At 35.2% G+C, this 25,715-nt stretch overlaps 1 protein-coding gene across 9 annotated transcripts in view; it reads right to left on the minus strand.

Annotated features, from left to right (window-relative positions):
* WDR7 (WD repeat domain 7) overlaps positions 1–25,715 on the minus strand; it is a 357,038-nt gene that overhangs the window by 298,266 nt on the left and 33,057 nt on the right. For 6 of the 9 annotated variants that reach the window (XM_014847081.3, XM_014847053.3, XM_070512984.1 and 3 more), the window contains 8 exons: positions 25,380–25,554; positions 22,658–22,734; positions 21,423–21,542; positions 18,095–18,240; positions 17,401–17,503; positions 15,293–15,434; positions 14,804–15,052; positions 13,840–14,060 (listed from right to left, as the gene is read on the minus strand). In XM_014847081.3, the coding sequence (XP_014702567.2) occupies positions 13,840–14,060; positions 14,804–15,052; positions 15,293–15,434; positions 17,401–17,503; positions 18,095–18,240; positions 21,423–21,542; positions 22,658–22,734; positions 25,380–25,554 (1,233 nt within the window). The remainder of the gene's footprint in view (positions 1–13,839; positions 14,061–14,803; positions 15,053–15,292; positions 15,435–17,400; positions 17,504–18,094; positions 18,241–21,422; positions 21,543–22,657; positions 22,735–25,379; positions 25,555–25,715) is intronic. The other 3 variants (XM_070512986.1, XM_014847072.3, XM_070512982.1) reach the window with 1 other exon arrangement.

Here is a 25,715-nt window from a genome sequence, read left to right on the forward strand (position 1 = left end):
AGTAGCACTGACATAGATGCTAGCAGTCGCCATCGGACTCCTTCCTCTAGCCTGTTAGCACAGGTGTCTGCCCACCTAACAGAGCACCCAAGGCAATCAAGCGCAGCAGGGCAGCAGACAGCTTGCCCCAGGGACTGGCTCCACCCACAAGCAAACCTGTGCTGAACTTGTGAGCCAACAACAGCAGTGGGGCCAGTAGGTCTGTGTCAACGGGGCGTGTGTGGGTCCATGGTGGCATGGTTTGTAGGCAGATTTATGCCACTGGCCATCGCAAATAGCCACACAGGGGATGTGCCCTGCCTTCCAACACCTAAAATGATTGTGTGCTGCTGCACCTGGGGCCAGCTCCAGCCATCTACACTCCTGAGGCAGCTATGTAACCAGGGCAGCATAGCTAGATCTGGCAAGAGGCCTGCCCCACACAAAAGAGAGCTCACCACAGCCACTTGCCACAGAGAGCCACACCAGAGGACTGCAACACACAAGCCTAGCAACAAGCCACAATGGGGGCCTGACTCACTTAGCAGTACAACAGCAGTAGTTGTGTGTTATTAAACCTCACAGCCAGCTGTGCTGGGGCTTGTCCTGCCCAATAGAGTGGCCATAGCAGCAACACATGGCCGAGGCTTACAACCAGCCAGCCTAGCCTACTCATGTGCCCACAGCAATAGCAACACTGTCACAATAGAGGGTATACACAGCCCACATGGGTGACACTCCTGGAGCATTTGGCATGGGTGACGAGAAGGGAGCAGGTTGCTGGGTTCGAAAAGGCACTTCTCACATAAGGCCATAATACCAAGATCAGGAGACATACCTAATCTATCTAACACATAAATAAAAGCACAGAGAAGTCGAAAAAATGAGGCGACAAAGCAATATGTTCCAAATAAGTGAGCCAGGACAAATCCTCAGAAAAAGAACTAAATGAAACAGAGACAAACAATCTACCTGAAAAAAGAACAAAAACTAATATTCGTAAGGATGCTCACTGATCTTGGGAGAACAACAGACGAGCACAGTGAGAACTTCAACAAAGAATTGGAAAACAAAAAAAAGAACCAATCAGAACTGAAAAATACAATAATGGAAATGAAAAATTCACTAGAAGGAATCAACAGCAGAGTAGATGACACAGAGGAATAGATCAGCAATGAGGACGAAAGAGTAGAAGAAATCACCCAAGTTGAACAACAAAAAAAGAAAAACAAAAGGAACAAGGACAGTCTAAGGGACCTCTGGGACAACATCAAGCAAACTAACATCCACATTGTAAGTGTCCCAGAAGAGAAGTGACATACAAAGGGGCAGAGGACTTCTTTGAAGAAATAATAGCTGAAAATGTCACTAACCTGGGGAAGGAAACAGACATCCAGGTACAGGAAGACAGAGAGAAACAAACGAGATGAACCCAAAGAGGCACACATCAAGAAGCATTATAATTAAAATGTCAAGAATTAAAGAGAGAATCCTAAAAGCTGCAAGAGAAAAGCATCAAGTTACACACAAAGAAATCCCATAAGGTTATTAGCTGACTTCTCAACAGAAACTTTATAGGCTAGAAGAGAGTGGTATGATATATTTAGAGTGAAATGAAAAAACCTAAGCCAAGAATACTCTACCCAGCAAGGTTATAATTCAGAATGGAAGAAGAGATAGACAGTTTTCCAGATAAGCAAAAAGGACAGAAGTTTATCACCACTAAACTGGCCTTACAAGAAATGTTAAAGACATGGATTGAAATGAATTAATATAGTTAAAATGTCCATACTTCCTAAAGCAACCCACAGATTCAATGCAAGCCCTATCCAAGTCCCAATGATTTTTGATGAAATAGGACAAAGAATCCTAAAATTTATATGGAACAACCAAATACCCTGAATAGCCAAAGCAATCCTGAGAAAAAGAACAAAGCTGAAGGTATCATACTCCCTGATTTCAAAATATACTACAAAGCTATGGAAAGCAAAACAGCATGGCATTGACACAAAAACAGACACAGATCAACAGAACAGAATCAAGAGCCCAAAAATAAACCCAGACATCTATGGACAGCTCATCTTTAACAAAGGAGCCAAGAACATACAATGGAGAAAGGAAAGTCTCTTCAATAAATGGTATTGGGAAAACTATACAGCCACATGCAGAAGAATGAAAGTAGACCATTATCTCACATCATACACAAAAATTAACTCAAAATGGATTAAAGTCTTGAATGTAAGACCTGAAACCATAAAACTCCTAGAAGAAAACATAGGCAGTACACTCTTCAACATCAGTCTTAGCAGTATCTTTTTGAATATCATGTCTCCCCAGGCTACAGAAACAAAAGAAAAAATAAACAAATGGGACTACATCAAACTAACAAGCTTCTGCATAGCAAAGGAAACCATCAACAAAATGAAAAGACAACCTAACAAGTGGGAGAAGATATTAGCAAATCACATATCCAATAAGGGGTTAATATCCAAAATATACAAAGAACTCACACAACTCAACAACAAAAAAACATACAACCCAACTAAAAAATGGGCAAAGGATCTGAACAGACATTCTCCCAAAGAAGATATACGGATGGCCAACAGGCACATGAAAAGATAGTCAACATCACTAATTATTAGGTAGATGCAAATCAAAACTACAACGAAATATCACCTCAGGCCCATCAGAAAGGCTATTATTAAAAAGACAAGAAATAATGGGGCTGGCCCCGTGGCCGAGTGGTTAAGTTCGCGCGCTCCACTGCAGGCAGCCCAGTGTTTCGTTGGTTCGAATCCTGGGCGCGGACATGGCACTGCTCATCAGACCACGCTGAGGCAGCGTCCCACATGCCACAACTAGAAGAACCCACAACGAAGAATATACAACTATGTACCGGGGGGCTTTGGGGAGAAAAAGGAAATAATAAAATCTTTAAAAAAAAAAAAAAAGACAAGAAATAACAAGGTTGGAGAGGATGTGGAGAAAAGGGAACCCTCATACACTGCTAGTGGGAATGTAAACTGGTGCAGACACTATGGAAAATGGTATGGAGATTCCTCAAAAACTTAAGAATAGATCTACCAAATGATACTATTCCACTTCCGGGTATTTACCCAAAGAGCACGAAAACATGAATGTGTAAAGATACTTGTACTTCTATGTTCACTGCAGCACTATTCACAATAGCCAAGACTGGGAAACAATCTAAGTACCCACCAACAGATGAACAGATAAAGAAGATGTGGAGTGTATGTATACACACACACACACACGCACACAGAGAATGGAATACTACTCAGCCATAAAAAAGATGAAACCTTGCCATTTGCAACAACATGGATGGACCTTGAGGGTATTATGCTAAGTGAAATCAATCAGATGGAGAGACTCAAACACTGCATGATTTCACTCTTTCGTGGAAGATAAAAACAACAACAACAAACAAACACGTACATACAGAGATTAGATTGGTGGTTACCAGAGGGGAAGGGAGAGGGAGGAGGGTGAAAGGAATAATAGGGCACACGTGTATGGCGACGGATTGACGGATGGTAATCAGTCTTTATGTGGTGAACGTGATGTAGCCTACATAGAAATCAAAATATAATGATGTATATCTGAAATTTATATATGTTACAAACCAGTGTTACTACAATAAAAAAGAGAAAAGAATCACGAAAATAAACATATAATTACAAATTGTAAAAATATAAATTTTAACTCATTTTGAAATTGCTTTATGATTAAGTTACTCAAGGAAAATTAGTCTTTGCTTTGTGTCATACTATGTATGTCTTCAGCCCAAAATTAAAAGTCAATTTAATCAACTATTTCATTCACAAGGTTTTCAGCACCAAGTCACTCTTGACTATTACTAAAAATAAATTTCATGCCCAATGTAATCTTCTCTCCTATCAAGGATATGACTTAAGATCTAAAGGAACCTTTCCAAAATAGAGGACTATCTAAACTTCTAAAATATTTGGCATAATATTACCAGACCCAGAACAAGGATGCAGTCATTCTCATTACTACTGAAGGGACCCCTCACCAACAGTTTCCTTGGTATATTACTGATTTTCTCAGCTTCCTACACAAGAGACAGGGTGTACAGCTACTTACAAGCCTAGAAAATTAGCAAGGCTTAAAAGATTATAAACAGGATAATGAAGAATTACAAGGGTAAATAGGTGATATAAGCCTATTCCTAAGCTTTTGAAGGACAATTTGGCAATGCTTATTCAAAGACTTTAAATATTAATATGCCCTTTTATACAGAAATTCCACATTTAAGAATGTATCCTAAGAAGTCATTCCAGATATGCAAAAATATTTAGCTATACGTATTTTCACCTCCAATGTTGATAAGAGAAAACAAGGTTTTTAAAGCAACATTCTAAAATTTCATATAAAATTAAATAAATTACAGACTATCATTAAAAATGATGTTGGGATACATTTCGTGACACAGAAAGATGACAAGACCATCTTTAGAAAATACCTGTATTTTCCATAACAATGCATTATTTAACTTAAAAAAGTTAAAATGTCAAAAAGATAGTGCTGAATGCATAAAAACATGAAAATGATCTCAAAAATCTAAGAGAATTAAGTGTTAAAGGAAAAAAGAATGTTATATAACATTATGTACATTGTGATATATTTTAGAAAAACGTTAGTTCTGCTTCTTACTTTTCCTTAATTTGTATTACCAAAGTTTATTCTGTTTGACTTCAAAGACTATCCTATAATTACAGATATGACTTTTTAAATGTAACATGCAAATCAAATTCACAACAAAAGTCGAAATCCAAAAAGATGAGGTAAGAGCTAACTCAGCAAAAGCTTTAGGTACTTTTCTAGAAAGAAAGGACAATATACTAAAAAGGAAATCTAATTTGTTAATTATTCTTACAGGCTGCGAGCATTAGCCACATTAGCACACACAGTCACAGATACTACTCATATTATCATAGCTCTGTCTCTAACAGCTAGGAATTCAATATTGACAAATGAAGGCACAAAGAAGTCACATACCCGACATTCTTGTTTTCACAAACCCATGCTGCCCTCTTCTGGATACTTTTGGAGATTATGTGACAATACAAATTTAACAAGATACAATAAATGAAAAGTAATTATTTTTTAATGACTCTATTAAAAACTCAGCCTATATGCTCACACAGAGAAACATATGTATTGTTGGCACTAAATTTATTTTGAAATATTTTCCAAAAATTCTGTTCTGAATAAAGTTCTAGCAGCAGCAAAAAGCTCTGATAATCTAATCATCCATACCAATGAAGGAAATAAATATTAAATACATATTTACCAAAGGTAAATAAAACACGACCCTTAAAGAAGTCACAGTTTTTGTTCCCTTCCATACTCATTCCCCTCACTACCAAAAGCAAAGCAGAATCTGAATTTGGTACTTCTCTCTCCAGCTCAATTTTAATTATTTTACTACCTATACATGTACCCATAAATACATAGTATGGATTTGTGTTTTTAAGATGTACATAAACAGTATCAAACTGTATTAAACACACAAATGTTCCATGTCTCAGGCTGTACTTCTAACGCAGCAACTGCCAATCAACTGAGGAAACGTGGACAGCTTCATGCAAAGATATCAGTACAATCCTAAAGGTAAGAAATACTCTACTGGGTCACTAGCGTTATTTTTAAATTTTTGAACTTTCATTCTTATCAATAATATCTATCTGGTTTATTAAGGGAAATGTTTTTTAAAGCATTCGATATTTTCGAATTATTTTCTGAGGATTTTTTTTCAAAGTCCTGTTTCTTTTTCTGAAAGTAAAATATGTGGAAATAAGAGAAAACATTCCTGGGTCTTGGAGAGTGGAATCCTTTATGCCAGAAGGAGGGGAAGGTATAATAAGCTGGCAGGGAGGTGAAGAGAAGAGGTCAGATCATTCTCATCAGTAACTACATAATCCTAACGCTACAGACTTAGAGGAAGTTTTCTGCTGCAGCCCTCCAAAAGACTTAAATAGAAGCCTTCCCTCTCGATAGCTCTCTTCCTCAGACTCCCAGGCATTTCACGCACTCTTTTGGCCTCCCCTAGCTTAGAGTTCAGATTTTGGAAATTCATCCAAGCCTACCCGACAGCTATTCAAATCTAGAAAGCATTCTATCCCTAATCACTCTGCACTGTTTATATTTCTCAGTTATTAGAATAAGATTAAACTAGAATGCTATAGTTTTGAGGTATTAAAACATTAGTATAGAAAACTTCTGAAGGACTAAGATATTGCACTGAGAGTTAAGGGAGCCACATAGCTGAAGAACAGGAGGGAAAAGGAAACTTGCTTTTCATTAATAACCTTTAATACCTTTTGTATTCTATATACCTACCTATAAATTTTTTTTTTTTTTAAGGATTAGCACCTGGGCTAACAACTGTTGCCAATCTTTTTTTTTTTTTCTGCTTTATTTCCCAAACCCCCCTGGTGCCTAGTTGTATATCTTAGTTGCAGATCCTTCTAGTTGTGGGATGTGGGACACCGCCTCAACGTGGCCTGACAAGCGGTGCCATGGCCGCGCCCAGGATCCGAACCCTGGGCTGCCGGAGCGGAGGGCGCGAACTTAAACACTCGGCCACGGAGCCGGCCCCTATAAAATATTTTAAGACACTATACTAAATAATATTATAAGTGCAGATAAAAACTTAATAAGTCACTTAAAATTTTAGAAAGTCTGTTTTTAAAGACTTTTCTAAAAAGTCTTCTATATGAGATTTGAAATGGCAATTTAATAATAATATAAAGGTTCCAGCTTAAAATTGAATCCCATTAAAACTGCCTAAGAACTATCACATCTGAATAGCAATATATGAGGTCAAAACTAATTAAAAAAAAGCAAAAAACACAACTTGGAATGACAAATAAAAATGCTATAGGACTTTATTTTATATTATATAATTCAAATACTGTTTAAGCAGAGAGCTTTACTTCAGTTTCCTTTCATATGTATATACATCCTTCATATGTATATACAGTACATGTATCTGTACCTTTTATATATATAGTACGTGTGTGTATGCTTTATATGTATATACAGTACACAGATATGCATCTTTCATACGCATATGGAGCACATGTATATGTGTCCTTCATATGGATATATAGTACACGTATATGTGTCCTTCATATGGATATACAGTACACGTATATGTGTCCTTCATATGTATATATAGTACACGTATATGCGTCCTTCATATGGATATATAGTACACGTATATGTGTCCTTCATATGTATATATAGTACACGTATATGTGTCCTTCATATGGATATATAGTACACGTATATGTGTCCTTCATATGGATATATAGTACACGTATATGTGTCCTTCATATGGATATATAGTACACGTATATGTGTCCTTCATATGTATATATAGTACACGTATATGCGTCCTTCATATGGATATATAGTACACGTATATGTGTCCTTCATATGGATATATAGTACACGTATATGTGTCCTTCATATGTATATATAGTACACGTATATGTGTCCTTCATATGGATATATAGTACACGTATATGTGTCCTTCATATGGATATATAGTACACGTATATGTGTCCTTCATATGGATATATAGTACACGTATATGTGTCCTTCATATGTATATATAGTACACGTATATGCGTCCTTCATATGGATATATAGTACACGTATATGTGTCCTTTATATGTATATACAGTGCACGTATATGTGTCCTTCATATGGATATATAGTACACGTATATGTGTCCTTCATATGGATATATAGTACACGTATATGTGTCCTTCATATGGATATATAGTACACGTATATGCATCTTTCATATGTATATATAGTACACGTATATGCATCCTTCATATGGATATATAGTACACGTATATGCATCTTTCATATGTATATACAGTACATGTATCTGTACCTTTTATATATATAGTACGTGTGTGTATGCTTTATATGTATATACAGTACACAGATATGCATCTTTCATACGCATATGGAGCACACGTATATGTGTCCTTCATATGGATATATAGTACACGTATATGTGTCCTTCATATGTATATATAGTACACGTATATGTGTCCTTCATATGGATATATAGTACACGTATATGTGTCCTTCATATGGATATATAGTACACGTATATGTGTCCTTCATATGTATATATAGTACACGTATATGTGTCCTTCATATGGATATATAGTACACGTATATGTGTCCTTCATATGGATATATAGTACACGTATATGTGTCCTTCATATGTATATATAGTACACGTATATGTGTCCTTCATATGGATATATAGTACACGTATATGTGTCCTTTATATGTATATACAGTACACGTATATGTGTCCTTCATATGTATATACAGTACACGTATATGTGTCCTTCATATGGATATATAGTACACGTATATGTGTCCTTCATATGGATATATAGTACACGTATATGTGTCCTTCATATGGATATATAGTACACGTATATGTGTCCTTCATATGTATATATAGTACACGTATATGCATCCTTCATATGGATATATAGTACACGTATATGCATCCTTCATATGTATATACAGTACATGTATCTGTACCTTTTATATATATAGTACGTGTGTGTATGCTTTATATGTATATACAGTACACAGATATGCATCTTTCATACGCATATGGAGCACACGTATATGTGTCCTTCATATGGATATATAGTACACGTATATGTGTCCTTCATATGTATATATAGTACACGTATATGTGTCCTTCATATGGATATATAGTACACGTATATGTGTCCTTCATATGGATATATAGTACACGTATATGTGTCCTTCATATGTATATATAGTACACGTATATGTGTCCTTCATATGGATATATAGTACACGTATATGTGTCCTTCATATGGATATATAGTACACGTATATGTGTCCTTCATATGTATATATAGTACACGTATATGTGTCCTTCATATGGATATATAGTACACGTATATGTGTCCTTTATATGTATATACAGTACACGTATATGTGTCCTTCATATGTATATACAGTACACGTATATGTGTCCTTCATATGGATATATAGTACACGTATATGTGTCCTTCATATGGATATATAGTACACGTATATGTGTCCTTCATATGGATATATAGTACACGTATATGTGTCCTTCATATGTATATATAGTACACGTATATGCATCCTTCATATGGATATATAGTACACGTATATGCATCCTTCATATGTATATACAGTACATGTATCTGTACCTTTTATATATATAGTACGTGTGTGTATGCTTTATATGTATATACAGTACACAGATATGCATCTTTCATACGCATATGGAGCACATGTATATGTGTCCTTCATATGTATATATAGTACACGTATATGTGTCCTTCATATGTATATACAGTACATGTATCTGTACCTTTTATATATATAGTACGTGTGTGTATGCTTTATATGTATATACAGTACACAGATATGCATCTTTCATACGCATATGGAGCACACGTATATGTGTCCTTCATATGGATATATAGTACACGTATATGTGTCCTTCATATGGATATATAGTACATTTTATCAAGAAACCAAACCACCAAAAAGAAAAAAACCTCAAACTGAATTTTTTTCCTCTACATTCCACAATCTTAAGAAAAAAACAGAAATAGCCAATAACCTAATACTAGAGATCTCAAAACTACAAGTTCCAGCACTCCTCACGAAGTCAATATACATACAAATCTCAGGATTTTTTGAGAAGTTTACCAAGCTCCTTGTTCCTCTGAGTATCTATGACATGTCTCTGCCCTTATCCTGGTACCGAAGCATTCTGTTAATATCTCTCCTTTATCATTTACACTCGGCCTTGTAGGAGACTCATTTAAATACTTGCCTGCTCTTCCTCCTAAAACGTAAGCTTATACTTCTTGGAACACTGAAATACATTACTTAGCAGATAGTATCTCTGGCCTCAAAAAACCTTCTGAACTGTTCTCAATAACCCTTTGGCATGACACAGTTCTAAATTACTTCAACATTTCATATCTCAAAGGATATCTTCAGGAAAATTTTTAACTTTCTTACTACATTTTAATTCTTTAAAATAATCTGCATTATATAAAAGCTAAATCTCAGTTAACCAGACTATTCAGTGAATCAAACTCAACTTCAAAGCACTTTGCCTAAATGGATTTTTACTATTTTGGGAAAAAAAATTAAAATGCCTCTAAAAAATGAAAAAAACAAAAACCTTTAACATAAAATAAAAATAAAATCTATTCAATTTAGGTACTCTATATTTAGCAATATTTATCATCTATGAACATGTCAAATTTCTTAAATAATTAAAACTCCCATTAATAAAAGAATAGAGAAATAGTTTATTAAAAATAAAATATATAGAGCCACTGAGTCTGGCACTAAGTTAATGTTAATCTATAGCAAGAATTTGGAAAGATTTCAGGTAGAAAGATGTGTTAAAAAGAAACAACGGCCCAAAATGGAGTCACTTGTGCTAAGCAAACCAAGACTTAATACCTGGCCTAAGTGCAGTTACAACCTTCCCCAGGAATACAGTATTAACTGGTCAGTGCGCAATACTCTGGTCAGCATCAATGAGGTAATCCCTTCCATCCTCCAAAGGAAGAGGAGGTAACCTGCCACATGGACTCCTTCTGCCCCCATTGGTAGGTTACCCAAGCATAAAATAATCTTTTTTGTTAAAAATCTTTCCCTTTCTGTAGCCCTTTTGAGCTCCTACCTACTTCCTACATGGGATGAATCATTCAGTAAAGCCAAGTAGATCTTTAAAATTTACTCAGTCGAATTTTTTTAATTTAACAGATGCTAAAATAGCACAAAAATGAAGGAGTGGGGAAAGAAAGAATGACAAAGAAACACCCAGATGGTAGAAAACTAAGTACATCTTATTTGTCTACTGAGACATGCATACAAAGTCGTGAAAGAGTGTACAGTCGGTCCTCAGAGCTCATCTCCAGCTGCGGCATCTTTTCCACCCAGCAGACAGGAGTTCATTGTTTCTTCACTGTCTACTCAAGCTAGGAGACCAACTGATTTTGCTTAGTACTTTTTCTTAACAACCTCCTATATTTCAGTAAACATGAAATGACTACAAAATAAGAAAGGAAAAAATCATCAACCTTATACATTCTTTATTATAATTTAAGTAATTGTTAAAACACAACTACATTACTCTGTTTGAGTATATCTTTTCCGGAAAAAAAAAAATGCAGTAAGTCAAAACTTAACTTCTGAATCTACCTAAGATAAAAACCAAAACTCTAGCCAAAAAAGCAGATGAAATTCTTTCAGTATGTATCTTTAATCATTAGGTTTAGTAAGTATTTATAATCTTCCAACCACCAGATCACAACTTTAAAATAAAAATATTTTATGCTAAAAGAAAATGAATGACACTGGATCAATTTATAAGAGGGACAATTCAAGCACTAGAAAAAGCATATGGTGCCATTAACTTTAATCTCAGCAAAACAGTCATCTGCCAAACATTCAGCAAACATCAAATTCTTAGCCTTTTATTAATCAGTTTGGCTCTTGGATCTTCAAACACATTAGCTGATGTACCTAAAAATGAACAGGTTATTAACAAGGCAGTCATTATTTACTTGTTAAATTATCACAAACCTAAACGTGAATTTCTTTGTCTTAATCAGTACTTTTGAATGTCAATTGAAAACAAGAAAAATCTCCATTGTTGAGCCTCTAATAAGTAAATTATAAGTCATACATTATTTTCCAAGTTCTGGACTTCCTTGTCTGTGTCTCTCTTCTTTACATTCCCCAGGCAACTAGCACCTTTTGGCCTGCCCCTAGTCTAGTAAGGAGCCCATTCTCTATCTAGTTGCATATATGTCTATGAGGCAGTTTTTTAATCAATACAAATTATTTTTAAACGCAATTAGTCAAAAACTTTTTATTAAATATTCACTTGAAATTCTTTAAAAAGAAACCAGAAAATGCTCTCATACAAACATATAAGCTACAAAACGTATATATTAACATCGTTCAAAAAGAAAACATGGCCTTAATGTAAACCACGCCAAACTTTCCTTTTACTCATATTTGTAACTTAAAAAATATATTACTCTAATATTTTAAAAGTTTTATTCTTATAAAACCAAAAATCAGCCAAATCAGAAATGGTTGTTCTAAACTAGTCAAAAATAATCAATTTCAGAATAAAAAAATTAGATATTTCACCAAATTTTTGAAAATTCTCATGTTTCACTATGGGGCATAACTACCGTAAAATGAAGTTCAGGACGGGGTTGTAACAGTGTTATAACTTATGAGTGCAATTACGATGATACCTATTTCACTAAAATAAACATAAAATTGTTATTTAAATAAACACGTAGCAATTTTTCGCAGAGATGAAGATAAGAAACTAATAACCAAATAGGAAAGAAAGGAAAAGGCAGGAATAAAAAAAGAAGTAAGAGAATGATTAAGAACCTGAATTTTCAAATCTGGCAAAAAAAACAAAAAGAGAGACAGTGGTACTAGGACTTCCTACACCACCACCAATATCAAATCAAATAAAATCTAGCACTGGCAGAACATGGAAATAAAACACGTTATCAGGAAGATTAAGTAAGGAAGCAGAAAGGCCAAGGAAAATTACTTGGGTTTTGAAATGAGACACCTTGTGAACATGGTATCAGATATACGAGTAAAGTGTTTTCCATTTCAGTAAGGCCATAACTGGTCACAATGAATGGGTCATGAGAAACATGAATGTGCATGCAAGAAGATAGTGTGTTTGTGTACACACATCCGTGTGTGAATGTTGGGGAATGGTTGATTATGCACACAAAGGCGGCTAATCACATGAACAAGTTCACGATTAACAAACAGTGAAAGAAATTATGAGCCCATTATTTACTAGTCCTAAGCCCTCCTAAAATCTCATATTTCTAAAATTATTAAGCGTTTTACTTGACATCATGGCCTGCCTTTCACACGTCACTAAGAAATGAACCTGCTTCCACAAAGGTATGTACAAAATTTTCCAAAGTCATTATCAGTGACTGTTATACTTTCCCTTGTCACAATAATTGTTTATTTAAAGACACTCTATTTACATGTATTCTACCTTTACCAAAGTAAATGTTCACTATCTTTTTGCTCAGATGGAGCTGAAAATAATGAGATTGTAGAATGTCTCTGGAGATGTTTAAACTATTTTAAAACAAAATTGAAACTTCCATAAACATATTCTAAACTGCTACTATGTTTCAGGGACAAGCCATGCTATTTAGGAGATAATAAAAGGAAAAAACACTATGTGCATCTTTTATTTCTTTGTGCCAAACAGGAAATAATCATAACTTTACCTAAATATTATATGTCACCATTATCTAGTTTTTTTGTTTTGGTTTTTTGAGGAAGATTAGCCCTGAGCTAACATCCACCACCAATCCTCTTCTTTTTGCTGAGGAAGATTGGCCCTGAGCTAACATTTGTGCCTATCTTCCTCTATTTTATATGTGGGAATGCCTGAAGAAGTGCGTAGGTCTGCTCCTGGGATCCAAACCGGCACACAATGGGCTGCCGAATCAGAGCACTCGAACTTAACCGCTAAGCCACTGGGCTGATCCTATTTAGTGTTAAAATTGAAAAGGTTTAGTTTATTGTCTTGTCACAGTTCTTTTGTCACAGTTTAATTCTCTTGTCAGAGTTTCTTTAAATTACTCTAGATTCCATTTATATTAAGCCTGAGAGCAACATAATTCAGCTCTACTATAGCGAAATAATACTTTATGATCAACTTACACTACAGTTTTCAGGTGGAACTAGAAGTTGAGTAATCTCGCCACCATGCACACAGAAGATATGTTTCATTTCTCCGGAAAATATGTCCCAAATTATGACTGAAAAATCCACACCTCCAGATATCAGATATCTTTGATCATAACGAGCTGAGACCTGATGAGGATATAGCAAACATGTGACCTTGTTCCGATGACCACGAAGTGTTCTGTGAGGTGGCCAACCTGTGAATGAGGTTTTGGATTTAAAATGGGAATATTAAGGTCTTATAAAGTTCAACAAATAAAAGTAAACATGAATTATCAGAATAGCTATAAATTTTATTATAGAAAAGAGTTCTAATTTTATCCTATAGAACTGCTCTGTCCAATACAGTAGCTACCAGCCACGAGAGACTTTTGAGCACTTGACATGTGGTTTAGCACATTTCAAAGACTTAGAAAAGACTTAGCACAAAAAAATCATACAAAACATCTCATTAGGAATTTTTATACTGATTACAAGTTGAAATGAAAACAGTTTTGCTATATCAAGTTAAATAAAATATATTATTAAAATTAATTTCACCTGCTTCATTCTTATTTTTTTAATATGGCTATTAGAAAGTCACATATATTGTTACATATATATATTTCCACTGGACAGCACTGTTCTAAAGGATTACCAATATTACTGATAATAAGGTAATTATTTAGTAAACTATAGAGATAACTAATAATAAATGGAACTATGAACATATATCAAAGATAAAACTGGACATTTCTGTATTTATAGTCATTACATGGTATTTATTCCAATAATAGCCACTAAGTATTTTATTGTCTGCACATTCAATTCTATCAACTACATAGCATACTAATAACTATATTGACTCATCATTTGCTAAAAACATTGAGTGTGCTCATTGTCAATATTATGGTTACAGATCTCTCGGAACACTTTAGACATTGGTAGATCTCAAGTATACCTCTTCGGAGCATGTGTTCCCCTTGTAGCAGCTGTACTATGGCTGTCTGTGTGGCAGGTACAATAATGATGCTTCCATCTTCACGGCCACAAACAAGCCGTCCATGTGCTGGTATGTACACACTTGCAGTTACTTTAAGAGGTTCTTTACTATTGGGAATCACACTCAGTTGATCTATAATTCCAGCAGGACAGGGATTCAGTTTATCAAATGCCTCTTGCAAACTAATAGAAGTAGTCATTTCCAGCCCTGTGGAGGTTTTGTTTTGTATGAAAGAAAAACATTTGTGCATGTCAGAAAAAAAATTAAACATATTAAAATAAATGTGTTTATAGTTGATTCAGTAATATACCAAAGAATGATAATTGTCATCAACTATAATTCTAAGATGAAAATGACATGTACATTATAAACTTGTTATTCAGTGGTTGGTATTTAGGTTGTTAAATTAAAAGAATTAAGAAATTGCTGCACATAATTTACTATTACCTTCTTCACCTTCCTGCTTATTAGGTGTGTCCGATATGTTCCAAATATTCAATCTCCCAGATGAATCACCCTGAATTAACAGTTTATGGAAGTATTCCCTCCCTCCATAGAAGAACCGAGTGACAGGAGGACAAATTAGCAACTGCCAAAAAAAAGAAATTGTTCAAATTTCTTTAGCTATCTTTTTAATCAAAATAGTTCACACATTAACATTTTTTCAGACAAGGATGTTAGTTAAGTACTTTGCCTCAGTACCAGAATTTAAAAAAATGTTTATAGCATGAGTATTCAACAGTATTTTAATATAATTTTGTAGCACTAATGTACATATCAACTAATACTCAAATCCAGTGTAACACAAACATTCAAAGAAATGAAAGCTACATTTACAGTCTTTCTCTAGAATTAGCATTTATATTCTTTTTCTCTGCTTTATAAAAACCGATTACTCACATAACAATGCAACTTATTTGTCTGTTATTAAATAATAATACAAAGATATACCACTCTTTACCAAAAAGAAAGGTCTCCACTTATAAGGTCAAAAGGGAAGAATTCACTAATCGTAGCCTTTTGCCATTCCTGATTAATCACTAAGAATAGCAGCAAAATTACACCAGCTTGGACAACTAGAGGACTCCATTTTTTAATTAGTATATTTTTCAACTAACAGCATGACATTTTCCTTGGTCACATTTACATAATTAATATGAACCTCACCTGATATGTTAGCTATAAACTACAGGAACAAAAAACCATTGTGAATATTTTCACTTTTAAAACAAATTAGTTTTCTGCTAAGAACTTGTGCTTTCAGTGAGATCACTTATTTGAAAATACTGAATAGTGGTGGACTCCTAAAACTAAAGTTTAGATTATTAATTCACAAATACTTGAAAATTAAACCATAGAATCTTATCCTGAAAAGCAGTAAAAAGTAGGCTTCAGTTTTGACAATCATAGTTAACATAGTTACCATATTTGATATTAGCTGTTTCCTAAAGAGCAGAGAAACTATATATAATAAGCATAATCAATTATTTGATTTAACTTAAAGTCTGAAAATTACTAAAAGTTTTAATTGATAAACAACATGCTTAACAAGGAAAACTTACTACAGTAGCTGGAATAACCAACATTCCATATTTCAATGTGTATCTCACACCACATAATACATATATTTTAATTTAAAATGTATTGGTTGCTGATATTTAAAGAAATAGGATACGTATTTGTTTTGTTTTACATTTTTTTTTACACAAGTCATTATTCCTTAGTTTAACTGGAAGTGACCATCTAGTTTGAACAGCAAGAAGTAGGAGTTTAAGTTAAGAGAATAAAGGACAGATTATAGAGGCTCTCCATTGTACACAGATGTATAAATTCTGTATATTCAAAATATTCATGGAAAAAAACAATTCCTTTCCCCTTACCATCGCTCCACATAAACATGGAACACAATGTTCAGAATAAAAAGCTGTGTAAACCCAGAATATAAGTCAAGGAAACTATTTCCAAAACCAAAGCTTCTTTCTTAAAGCTCAAAGAATACAGAGTTGAAAACCCAGTATTAAGTGCTGTTGCATTTCAACTTTAACCTGATATTAAGCAGGTTTTTAAAAATCCTAATAAACTTTTTATAGCAAAAAAACTTCTTGCCTAATGATTTAAATCACTACAGGATTTGGGGGAGATACTGCAATGCCTTAAGTAATGAATTATTATTAGTCAGCATTAGTACATGATTATCTTTGCTCTTCTAAAATTACATCTGTCTATGTTTACAACTGCATGAGAGTACAAAATAAATTTACACCATCTATATGAATTTTAACAAAAAGTCATTTCCACTATGTAATCACAATAAGATCATTTGTGCTCTGAGAGAAAAGTGTATGCTATAGTATAGGCATACTACATGTTTAAGACATGCAAATTTTAAAGTTGTGTTTATTAGTGACTATGTCAAAATGTTTTACAACACCTAATACAGTGCCTTGAATTGTACTAATCTTTCAAATAGTTATCTACCAAAAGACACTAATAAATATAGTGGTTAAAATTTTCACTGTAACTACCAATTATAAATGATACCTAAAGAATTTTACCTCTTTATCTGTTCGATTCAAAAGACTATGTTGTACAGGAGGAATTAAATTTTCAACTGCTTTCCCCACATCGCTGCGGAATGAATCACTAGCTGGAAGGCAACTGAAAATGAGAAAAATACAACATTCAATTCAATTAAAATACAGTCATGCGCCACACAATGGCATTTTGGTCAATGACAGACTGCATGTATGACAATGGTCCATGAGTATATATATAGACAGACAATATAACATGAGTATCATACAGCCTAGGTGTGTAGCAGGCTATACCATCTAGGTTTGTGTAAGTACACTCTATGATGTATGCATGACGAAATTACCTAATGACACATTTCTCAGAAAGTACCCCAGTTGTTAAGCAACATCTGACAGTACTGACATTAAATATTATATCACACAATATGATGAGGTTTTTTTGACAATGAACAAAATATGGATTTTTAAATTATAGTTAATTTAATATAGGCACTAAAAAATTAATGTTATTAAAATATCTTACTTCAAATAAAAATCCACTTAATTTTTGTACTTATAAGTTAAACTGTAATTACAAATCTAACTTAATAAGTTCTGAAGTTTTTTACCTAAATTAAATATTTATACTTTATACATTTTCATACTTTCAGGTTATATCCCAAATTCGGAATCCTTTGCTTTTGATTAAAGTCCTAATTTAGTATTGATTGAATACCTGGCAGGTAGTTTATAAATATAACTTTGCCCATTTTCAGTCCAAATGATTACTTTATCTGCGGATACAAAGTCACCTCCAGTCCATGCCTGTCCATTTTCACTCGGACCTGAACACAACAGGGAATAGTCTCCAGCATCAAATACCTACAAGAAATAAGAAATTCACAATATAGTCCATGGTAGTGTCCTTTAAGTAAGATACAGCCACATTTCAACCAAAAAAAGCCAAAAACTTCTGGAAATATATTTAATAAACTCAGGACTTTAAAGTTGGCTACCTCAGTTAAAGACATTTTGTCAGTGATCACTGGGGCACAGGCACCTTCCAAGGGAAAACACAACTAGGTCCCCAGCTGCGTGCAGCCTCCAGTGGTCAGGCAGTGACCATGACAAGCGGAGCAGGGGTGCTCCTCTACACAGGGAGAGGAATTCCTAGCCTTTCTTATCTAAAGGGAGAGTGCTGCACCAAAGAATGACAAGTTACAGGGAGCCAACCTCTAGAAGGCATGGTTATGACCCCTGTTTTATTTCTATGCCCAGTAACAATGTTTCTAACAATAAACTCTGACACCAGAATGTCTCTTTGTTATAGAGGAATTAACTTACTTTACCTTATTTCATCAATGTACTAAAATACTGTAAATAGGAACTTAGACTCAGTTTTATTATTTAATAATTCTCACATATAAAAGTCAAGTCCCTAAAATTTCATCAGCCACACAGGCTGCTGACCTTCTGGGACCTTACACTTCTAAGGCACACCAAAGTTTACAACATACCTTTACAATCATTATCTCATATGAATCACTGCAGGTGGCTGGCAGGCAAGTATTGCTAACCCATTTTATATATAGAAAACTGACACAAATAAGGGTTACATCATGCTCAAGGTCATATGTCCAGTAAGTGATAAAGCTCGGACTACAAATCCTCATCTTATAATGTCTAGCAGAATTTTTCTATCACTTTCAATATTTGATAAAAGTGCATTCTATATTGCCAGAAAATTTCCCTAGAAGGAATGAGTAATTCAATGGCCAAGAGTTTTTATTCTACTTTTCTTTAAAGAAAACGCAATGAAGTTGTTTGTACAGAGCATTGAAATTAGAACAAATCCTAGCTTTTTTTACTATGACTTGCTACAATATTTATCATATATAACATTAGCACTACAAGAATAGCCAAGACAAGTCCAAGAAAGAATGAAGAGAGACCAGCCCTCCAGCCCCATTATCTATTAATACAAATTATAAAGCTATAGAAAATAAAGAAATACAATATTAATGCATAAACGGACAAATCAACAAGTCCAGAAACAGATTCCCATAATACAGGAATATGGTATATTAGAAAGGCACAACTGAAAAATGAATTATCCAACAAACGGCATCAGGAACTGGAGGGGTCAATCTGGAATAAAAATAAAATTGGATCTACATCTCACAGTTTATACAGAATAAATTCCAGATTAAAGATTCAAAAGTATATAAGGTAAAATTATACAAACATTAGGAAAAAATAAAAGATTTTAAAAAAAATCTCAGCTGTGGTGAGCATTTTAGAACACGTCACAAATTGTTTTAGAAACCATAAAATAAAAGATGTCCATTTAACCATTTTAAAATTGAAAACTTCTTTCTGACAATAAATATCTGAAAAAGTCATTCTGGTGAGTTGTAGTACTATTTCAGAGTTGCTTTAACATGCATTGCTCTGATTAATGAAGCTGAGCATCTTTCTACACATTTATTGGCCATCTGGCTTTCCTCTTTTATGAAATGTTTTTGTCCATCTTCCTATGGGTTGTCTGTGTTTTTCTTCTTGATTTGTGGGAGTTGGTTTTTTATAAATACTAGATGAGTGCCTCATCATATGTATATCACTACCATCTCTCACTCTGTGGGTTGCCTCTCATTCTTGTGTGTGCATTTAAGAAAAGGACCACCGATAGCTTTTCCTCTCTAATCTTATTCCAAAGCAGTGGCAATGGCAAGGATGCGGTGAAGATGCTGCTGCCCTAGTCATGCCTTTTCCTACACTGCCCCGTCCCTCTGAAGGAGTAGAGTGTGGTGGTAATGAGAGTGGTTGCCACAGTCAGACTGCCCGAGCTTTACTCCAGCAACTCCACTACCACTTGTATAATCTTAGTCAAGTTATTTATCCCCCCAATGCCTCAGTTGCCTTATCTGCAAAATGGGGAAAGGAACAATTCCTACTGTGGTAGGCAGCCTCTAAGATTGCCCCACTGATCCCTGACTCCTGGTATTCACACCCTATAATGCTCTCCCTTGAGCGTAGGCTGGATTTTGTGACTGTTTCTAGACAACAAAATATGGCAGAGGTGACGAGATCTCAGTTCCAGGATTAGATAGATCTTGGTTACATCTTCTCTTGCTCGCTTACTGAGAGAAGAGAACTCCCATGCTGTGAGTTGCTCTATGCAGAGGTCCACACGGCAAGGAACTAATGTCTCCAGCCAACAGCCAAGAGGACCTGTGGCCTGCCAACCAACCACCAAGTAAGCAAGCTTGGAAGAAGATCCAACCCCCATTGAACCTTACGATGAGACTGTAATCCCAGCCAACACGTTGACTGCAGCCTGTGAGAGACCCTGAGCCAGAAGTACCCAGCTAAGCCATGCCCAGATCCCTGACCTACAGATGGGGTGTTGATACATGTGTCAGATGGGTGATGATATGTTTGTTGTTTGCAACTGCTAAGTTTTGGAGTAATCTGTTATGCAGGATTAGATAACTAACACAATTCCCCTTAGAGAGTTATGAAGATTAAAAGAAATAATACATGGAAAGCTTTGAAAAATACGCTAGGCATAGAGCAAGTGGTCAAAACATGGCGGCTCTTCTTCTATTACGGAAATATTAAAGTCTGACAACATGGAAGTAACATACTCCTTCCACCACTAGCTCTGAAGGAATGGAGGAAGACCTTCCCAACTCCAGGAACTCAGAACAGAGTGGCAATTGGGAATAATAACAACCTACAAAGATACGTCAACCTGCAGAAAACTCACCACCACTGCTTACGCTGTACTGACAAGATAATGACTGAAATAGTAGCAAAAGGTAGAAATGAAGATCAGTAGAATAACAGTCATTAACTGAATCATTCTATAAACCAAAAGAAAAAAGACAACTACATATAGCCAAATCTCAACACCTCAAAGTATGATATCAGAATCACACATGAATTCCGAATGGTTAAAATATTCTTGTACCAAGCTCTTCCTTACAATTATCTTCGGAAGCCTCATAAACCAACATCTTGAAGGGTAAAAATACAGCTTCTTACTTTTGTAGTTATCTTACCCTCCAATATTTGGAGCACACAACCAAAAGTGACCTTTGTGTGAATGCACAAAAAGAGATGCTTTGGCAATTCTGACAATAAATTGGTTTGGATTCCTCCTCAAATATTGGCTCAGTATCCTGAAAAGAGAAAGAAAAACTTTAGGAATGGCTTGGCTGTCAATTAATATTATCACATAATGATAAAGAAAATAAATGAAACAAAGACATCACTTGATATGTTCATCATGTTAACCCCTCACGTGAGAACCAAGGTATAAACTCTGAAAACATCTGGCCACTACATCTTTGCTACAAAGCTCCTTAACGTTAAAATACTGATGAGAATCAGACTGTCACCAATCTGGTGACAACAGATGAGAAAAGTTTGAGTAAATGCGAATTTTCATAGTTATACTTGCTTTTGGGTTTAAAAAGAAAAAAACTGACCAATCCCTCTCCTTTCCCCCAGATTCAACGTTTAAAAATTTCCCAGCTGAAGAGATTTGCATCAATATTGTCAGAAAAATTGACCTGCCTTTCTTACTGACAAAAAGTAACAAGGAACTCAAGCCCAAAGAACAGAGAGAGAAGACTAAAATTGGCCTTATATAGTTTTTGCGGTGGTTTGCTTTATTTTTTCTCTCAAGCAAACTACCTCTTAACGTTAAACAGAGGCAGCTGAGGAAAGTCCCACCTCTTCCATGTTTCTCTACTTTATATCCTGTGAAACATGTTTCGCTATTTCATATCCTTGGTAGAGCAGATGTCTACCATCAAAAATGAAAAAAATAAAGCACTTACAGACACAGTATACTAGGGGATCTTCTAGACTATACCAATAAGGCTATCAAAAGGGAAAAGCTTTTTCCTTCCCCTTCAAGAAAAAAAAGGAAGGGGCATAGCATTACTAAATTTGTGTGTGTGTGTGGAGGGGGGGAGGTGTGCGTGCGCACGCGCGTGTGGAAGATTGGCCCTGAGCCAACATCTGTTGCCGATCCTCCTCTTTTTGCTTAAGGAACATTGTCGCTGAGCTAACATCTGTGTCAATCCTCCTCTATTTTATTTGGGATGCTACTATAGCATGGCCTGACAAGTGGCGCTACGTCCGCACCCAGGATCTGAACCTGTGAACCCCAGGCCACTGAAACGGAGTGTGCACAAACCCAACAACTCCACGACCAGGCCAGCCCCTAAAATTTAAGACTTCATAAGAAGAAAAACAGAGAAATCACTTCCAGTCTCATTTGTCTCACCTGCACGCCACTTACTTCAGAGGTAACAATCCACACCTTCAAGATGCCTGTCACTGAGAGTGCCACCACAGTGTCCTCTAAGTCGAGAATGAACAAGAAGTCAAGGTTACAAACACAATATGCTTTCTTTCTAAACAGTAACATGGTTCGCTTTAATGAAATTGAATAACAGTATGTTTTACAACTGGCATAAAAACACAACTCAATATTTCATGAAATAACAGAAACCAGATTTTGAAACATAATAAAGATGACCAAAAATTTGGAATGCAAAGAAAAGTTGTTTCTAGCTACTTGAACTTACTTTTTTTATTTCTAATCAACAAGTTTTTAATAATTTCAAATGTTCTTGATCATTATGTTAACAAAGAACTTTTATTCTTCAAAATTCACAACTTTTAATTTTTTATCATGGATGAGCACACCCAATTCATTTCTTCACGGCATGCATTTCCCTCTTTCCCACCTACCTTATCTGCCTTCTAGACATTTTATTGCACACTGGACTCTTCATAGATTGTGATCAAGAGAAAGATGCAATATAAAACCTAAATTCATAAGCTTCCAGTAAGGGAGCAGTCGCAGCTCCACAGTAATATAGGTGAACTCTGAGAGGAGGGACATGAGAAAGCAGTCTAACGCAGGCTCCAGAGTGAGAAGGGTGTGTGCTAAGATCACATTTTCCTCACTAATGAACCATGAACTGCGGATAACTTAACTTAGCTATCTTAAATTCAATTTGCTTATCTGTAAGCAAATATAAATGAATAGCAACAGTACCTACCTTCTGGGTTGTTATAAGAATTAAGACACACCACAGGTATAGCATTCGACAAATCAATAAAGACGAGTTATTACTCTTATTAAAAAGATTTGTTTGCTATCTTTAAGTAAAAACCTTGTTGTATTACATAGTTCCCCAGGCAATGTAAGGCACTGGAATGCACTGATTACAATTCCATGATCCTGCACAGAGAAGTTATAACAACTGCTCATAAACTGTCAATTACAATAAAAATTTAAAAATATCAATACATCTAAAATTTTCAAATAGCCACAGACTAGAATATGGTAAATGCAGATTAAAAATTGTATACATTTGCAACATTATATACTGATAACATTTAGAATTGTATGCAAAGCACAAAAGTTTTCATCAAAGTTATACTCTATGCTGTTCAGACCAGTGTGTACATGTATATCTCATAAATGGAAATAGTGTGAAAATTCAAAATGAGCAAACTGCTTTCACAAATGTAGTCCTTTTTTTCAAGAAAATATTGATTACAATTAAGATTAAAGGTGAACATGCTGATAATGATTCCCTATTGCCTGGAAATTAAAGTTGTGTCTCATTTCACTGTTATGCTCAGGAATAAAGCAGTAATTCTCTATTATGCATGAAAACCCTCTCCTTGAGAAAGTCCCACATTAAAGAAGCCTGCTTAATTTTATTTCACCAAACATCTCCTAACTATATTTGACGACAGAAACCTTCTTTTTCACTAATACCATTACAAACTTCAGAACCAATGCTCTGAACAGAGAACAGCCCTGTGGAAATGCTGCAAGTCCATCCACCCTACTTCCACAGTCACTGCTTTAGTTCAAATCTGCACCACTCTCAGCTAGGCTATTAAAATAATCTCCAAACTTGCTTTGCTCCCATCTAAACCTTTCTCAACAATGCCACCAAAGTGATGTTTAAAACCTAAGTCCCTTCAAGCATTTCTACCAGTGACAGCCCATCATCTACAGTAGGGACCAGCCAACTACAGCTCATCAATCAAATCCAGCCCACTGGCTGTTTTTTACAAATAAAGTTTTATTAGAACACAGACAGGCTCATTTATTTTGCATTGCCTATGGCTGCTTTTGTGCTATGTCAGCAGAGTTGAGTAGTTGAAACACAGACTGTACGGCCTGCAAAGCCTTTATGGTACAGGTCTACCAACCCTGATCTACAGGATGAAATCCAAGTTCCCCAGCTGGCACACAAGGCCCTTCATGATCTGTCCCCTGCCAACTTTGCCAACGTCATATGTTCCTAATTCCTTCCCTCAAACTATTTGGCCCTGAAAACAGGTATTTTAGTTTCCCCTTACATACCTAGACTAGTATTAATGCTTTAGCTCCTGTGTACAAACCATTTTCTTGGCCAGAAACATCCTGATCCCTATGTCTGCCAAACGAATTCCTCCTCACTTTTCAAATCCTAGATTTTGTCTAATCTGGGCAGCCTTTCAACTTGTCCTCAAGCCCCTTTACTGTATTCGTTAATTCCAGCCTCTCTCTACTTCTCTACCGTGTTACACTTTACATCCTGAACTGCCATTTGTTTACATATGATGCTCCCTTTTTAGAATTCGAGTTCTTTCAGTAGTTCAATCTTCTGAAGATAGCAGGCACTCAATAAATATTTGTTGAATGGCTGTTGAGTAAAAAGCTATGTGCTGATTTCCAGAAAATCACCCACATACTCTAAGACTGCCAAAAGCTAGTGATCTATTCCGTGGAATGGAGATAATGTAACACGTTAAATCGTAATTCAATCAAAGATTCCTTTATGAAGGTAGCAACAGACCATAAATTATTAGAGTAGTTATTTCTTAAATAGAAGAATATAACCAAATATATTAACATATGATACATTATAGAACTCTACAGCAAACTAACCATTAAGTCATGGTGCAGCAGTTCCTAAAGGGCACCACACACTGACCTTGTGTTCGGTGGGATCGAATAATGCTCATGGAGCTAATCCAGTCTGGAGATATCTTTGAGACTAAGGAGTATAACACCTCAAGGCTGGTGGCATCCACAACAAGGATTTCAGGATAATGGCCATAGCATAAAAGCCTTCCTTCTCTCTGGTTTCCAACAGAGAACTGGTAGAACTAAAAGGAAAAAAGATTTTTAAATGTTCTCCTTTACTTTAGATACTTGATTTGCATGCATTCATCAAGCTTATTATGATGCTCAATTTCTTCAATAATATTTTCAGACATGTACTATATGGTACCTATTATATATGTCTATGTATACACATAAACACACA

Source organism: Equus asinus, chromosome 7 (genome assembly GCF_041296235.1).
Source record: "Equus asinus isolate D_3611 breed Donkey chromosome 7, EquAss-T2T_v2, whole genome shotgun sequence".
NCBI classification, from domain to species: domain Eukaryota; kingdom Metazoa; phylum Chordata; class Mammalia; order Perissodactyla; family Equidae; genus Equus; species Equus asinus.